Source organism: Muntiacus reevesi, chromosome 5, assembly GCF_963930625.1.
Source record: "Muntiacus reevesi chromosome 5, mMunRee1.1, whole genome shotgun sequence".
Classification (NCBI taxonomy): Eukaryota; Metazoa; Chordata; class Mammalia; order Artiodactyla; family Cervidae; genus Muntiacus; species Muntiacus reevesi.
Genome location: NC_089253.1, coordinates 38654386 through 38658912, shown reverse-complemented (window position 1 = coordinate 38658912; position 4527 = coordinate 38654386). Strand labels below are relative to the sequence as shown.

Here is a 4527-nt window from a genome sequence, read left to right as displayed (position 1 = left end):
GATACATAACCAAATATTTCTTTTTGAGAGCTCTGCACCTCAGGTTTCTGTACCTAACTGGACATTGGACCTCTAAAATTTACTAATGATGACACCCAATGGTCACTTCATGATGAAAACCACCCCTACTCAAAGCCAGAAACAGTTGAATAATAACAGGACAAGTAGAGAAGTGCAGGGCAAATCATTTATTGAGCAAGATGTTGAAACCTCTACATTTTCCATGGAAGATCAGGTGATCACACGGAAGAAGGATCTAGTAAAGCTTCACACTGGTATTACAAACCAACAGTATTTTTTTCTGAAACAGAAAAAGAAAGAAAGGAGAAATCTTTCTTGTTGCTGGAGATGAAACATTAACACAGACTCTCATTCACAACTACATGGTTGATGAAATTTCAACCAGCCAAAGGCAAATGGGAGGGCCCAAGGCAGGAAGCCAGAGTGTATGGTCAATGACATAGATCTGGTACAATCACAACAAACCATGCGAGTCAGGAAAAAATCCTTTCCATAGACAAGCAGATAAGCCATGAGGTGGTCATCAGGGGCAGGACTTGGGTTTCCAAAGGAAGGAGAAGGATGAAGTTTGGAGGGGCAGTCCAGGCATTCTTTTCTCTGATCTCCCAGGAACCCCACATGTTCAGTCCAAAGGGACACAGGGTTACAGGATCGGGGAGGGAGTGAGAGGAGAGGAGGACAATCTCCTGCTGCTCTCAGCCTTACAATGTGGCTGTAACAGCACACGTCCTCCTCTTCAGGACAGTCTGGACCACCTGTCACCCAGGGAAGTGACCCCAGAAGGAGGAACATGCCAGAGGCCCCATGCAACCTTCCCTAGGAGAGCTTGGCAGGTGGGATGTCAACATCCAGCCTGTGGCCAAGGGTTAGAAGTGAGCAGTGACAGCTGCCCGCTTTGGAGCAGCCCGCTGACCCCGCCCCTGGCATGTGCAGCTGAGCAGAAACCTCTGTGCAGCAAGAAGAAAGACATTACCAGTATCTCTGAAATGATTAATTTGTTTTCGAGTGAGAGTTTATTCACGCATTGCTTCACTTCCATCTTGGCATCCACGGCTTCTGGAGATGCTTTGTACTTCAAAAGTGACAGCCTGTACACTGAGTCAGGAGTGTGTAAGAAATTGATCAGATCCACAGTAAGTGTTGGACAGACAATTGCATTGGCTGGAGCAGAAGGAAAAGAGATAACAGTTGATGTAGGGAAAGTCACTTTCCCCCGTGATTCCCTGAATTAGAACTAGACAGGAACCCCAAGGGTTTTACAATCTCATCTGGTAATTGTGCCAATGACAGTGCAGGACCCTAGGGCTGTGACTTCCTCAAGACCCCAGAGTAAGTGGCTGAGCCAGAACTAGAAATCAGTTTCCCTGAGTTCAGTTTTTTCCCTTTTAAAGTACACCTACTACTTTCCAGAGCTCCCTCGCTTTGCTGAAATTCACTTTCCTTAGATTTAAAAAAAAAAAAAATCAAGTTTTGCCTATCAGTTGAGTGACACCATATTTTTTCTTGGCTACTGGGGAAGAGGAGATTTTAGGAACTGAGTTTTCAAGTGAATGGTAGAATCAGATCTTACCAGAGATCACAGAAGGGAGGAAGAATAAACCTGGAGAAGAGTATGTAAACTATATGCTATTTTGAGACTAAATTAAAGCATAGGTTTCAATCATTGGATGCAGATATGGCTAAAAAAAATATCTAATCAGTTTGAACACATTGGAAGCTTATACACAAAGTGATGATTGACTCTTGTATTCTGTAGTGGTGTACAGAATTCCTAGAAAAGATGAGAAGCGGGAATGGGTGGGTGCTCATTCCTGACCCCACCAGAAGGGTGCTGAGGCCAGAAGTAACCACCTTTTCCTGGTCTGGATTGTCCATCCCCACCAAGTCTTGACAACCACTTGGCAGTCTGGGATGTATTCTGTCAAGGCTCTGATCTCCCCCCTGGTCAGACATCAAGCTATGCAGGGAATTTCAAAGGGCAGCACAGGGAAAGAGAAGGATATTTAGAAAGTTCAGTAAAAGAGAAACACTCAGAGAGACTTGCATCAGTATTGAGGGCATGAAGCAGAGCAAAAGTATGGATGAACAAATGGCTGGAATTAATTGTAGAAAAATGAAGTCTGTGATGCTAATGATCACACTAGTTCTACCACCATTAGTGGAAAGACTCCTAGGGAACGAGTGGCATTTGTAGATATACTGAGTGCTGCTTATTTGCTGACCCCATTTGAAGATCTTATATCCAGAGATTCAGAGAACACTGACTCTTCTTGAAGTAAAAATCTCTCCTCAAAACCCTTCCAGCTGTAACATTTTTTCTGAGTCTGAGTCTATTAGTTAAACAGAATGTCAACTCAGCTGTCACCTAAGAAATTCTAGGAATAAGAACAGTGGTAACTACTAAATATTTAGACTCTGGATGCACTTAATTCCACTTTATTGTCATAAACTACTCCTAGTGGACCTTGAAAAAAGGAATGATAAGAGGATTATCTGGAGAGACTAAGCATTTTGTTCAAGGTCAAGGCGCTGTGATTCACATCCAAATCTTGTCATGCTGTTTCTGAAACGCAGATCACAGACGAGGAATGAGACTTCGGGTAGAAAGCTTTTAAAATTTGCCTGCAATGAATTTTTGGTAAGAGTTCTAGAATATATTGGAAATTGATCAAATGGGGCCTGGGCTTGCGGGGGACTCACTGTCAAGTAGAGGAAGAAGTGTGGATTCTGGGTATGTTGCTCCCCCACTCCCCAGATAAGTTCACCCCGTGAAAATACCAAGGGAAAAGTTCTCACCAAGGCTGGTGCTGGGCAGATTGGAAAGGATACTCACCATCGTAGCAGCAAAGGGCCAGAGTAACCAGAAGGGCAGTCACGGACAGCCTCATGGTTTATTTTGCTTTGAGTTTTCAGCCTTGGTGAATGACAAGCAGTCAGAAGCTGGACTCAAGAGCCTGGGGAGCCCAGGGCTATTTGTACCTGGAGAGCTCTGTTGGCCCTGCCCACATGGACATACGGCAGGTGGCAAAGTCTGGCTTCCAGCCCTTCCTTCTTCACTCAGGGCTTAATGCCATCCACGGTGTCACAATGGCTTGGTCAAAGTCCCGTTCACAGGTACCATACACCTCTCCTTTGTAGTAAAAAACCAAGGTTGTAATTTCACAGATGTGTAGTTGGTTAATGGATGCAAGGCCTCCCTGGGTGTCAGTGCTTGGCATGGAGAAGGGGATAAGCACATCTTCCTTGAATAAATGAATGAATATGGATGAACACGCCTTGAGCTCAGTTAGGCTACATCTTTAGTGTCAGATTATGCCTGCTGTGCCAGATTTTTCTTTGGGCAGCTGAGGGAGAAAGGTTAGCAGCTGGTGACAACTGTGAAAGGAATCGGTGATTTTCAGTACCCCAAGAGAAAAAAGTGTGAAGATGAAGAACCTCCCCCTACTACTAATTTTTTTATACTCTGCTTCAAAAAGTACCACAAGAGATTTCATATCAAATCAAGCTCTAATTTGATGAAAAGGATCTCCTTTTGACTTTTCCTTGTCAAATAGGAGAGTCGCACCTTCTGAGTCACAGGGTCCCAGCAGTGGAGAAGCCCACAAAGACTCATCCTCTCCCTAGTCATGAGCAGAGGCCTTGTGGAAACAGGGAGAGACTTAGACAATTCTCAGTAAAGGCATTGGGAAGTCAGGCTGCCTGTGTAAGGGCACATATTTGAGTGCCACTCAAGAATATATGGAATTTGGGGACTAGAGAGAAGCCCATATGCTGCAGTGAAGACCCAGGACAGCCAAAATATATATATTTTAAAAAGAATATATAGAATTTTGACATGAAGGAATGCTTGCAGGGGGGATTGCAGGGCAGAGCATAAGAGAGGACAAAATAGCATAAACTGCGTGACGTACTGGGGGGACATCAGTTACCCAGGTTACCCCGAAACCTACACATGGTGGAATAGGGAAGGTTTTTGACTGGAGAGACAGGACTAACCAAGTCAGGAGTGTTTCCATTGCCTTCTGTGACAATGGTGGCAGAATGGATGGGTGAGATGTAATATATGTAATTTTTTTTTTTTTTTTTGCCCCACTGTTTTCATGCTGGGTTTCAGATCTCAGGTCAAAGTCTCCTGGGTTTTTCCTACCCATGATGATGGATACTATAAAAAAAAAAAAAAGAAGGGCGGCAAAGAAGGAAGGCAGGAAGAAAGGGAGGGAGGAAGGAAGGAAAAGAAAACATAGTATCAGAAAAGATGTGGAGAAATAGGAACACAGTTGCATTTTTGGTGGGAATGTAAAATGGTGCAATCTCTAAAGAAAATAAGGTAGAGGTCCCTCAAAAATTACAAAGAATATGATCAATCAATTCACCTCTGAGTGTATATGCAAATGAATTGAAAGCAGGGAGCACAAACTTGCTTCCCCATGTTTACAGCAGCATTATTTGCTATTGCCAAGAAGTAGCTTCAACCCAACAGTTGAATGTTGAATTAATCATCTATAA

General features: G+C 43.6%; 1 protein-coding gene across 1 annotated transcript; it reads right to left on the bottom strand.

Annotated features, from left to right (window-relative positions):
- Window positions 1-862: 862 nt before the first annotated feature.
- On the bottom strand, window positions 863-2909 carry LOC136169285 (secretoglobin family 1D member-like). The gene is made up of 3 exons (XM_065937071.1): window positions 2855-2909; window positions 995-1182; window positions 863-874 (listed from the first exon to the last, which is right to left on the bottom strand). The coding sequence occupies exons 1-3, from the start codon at window positions 2907-2909 to the stop codon at window positions 863-865; spliced, it is 255 nt and encodes an 84-aa protein (XP_065793143.1).
- Window positions 2910-4527: the final 1618 nt, after the last annotated feature.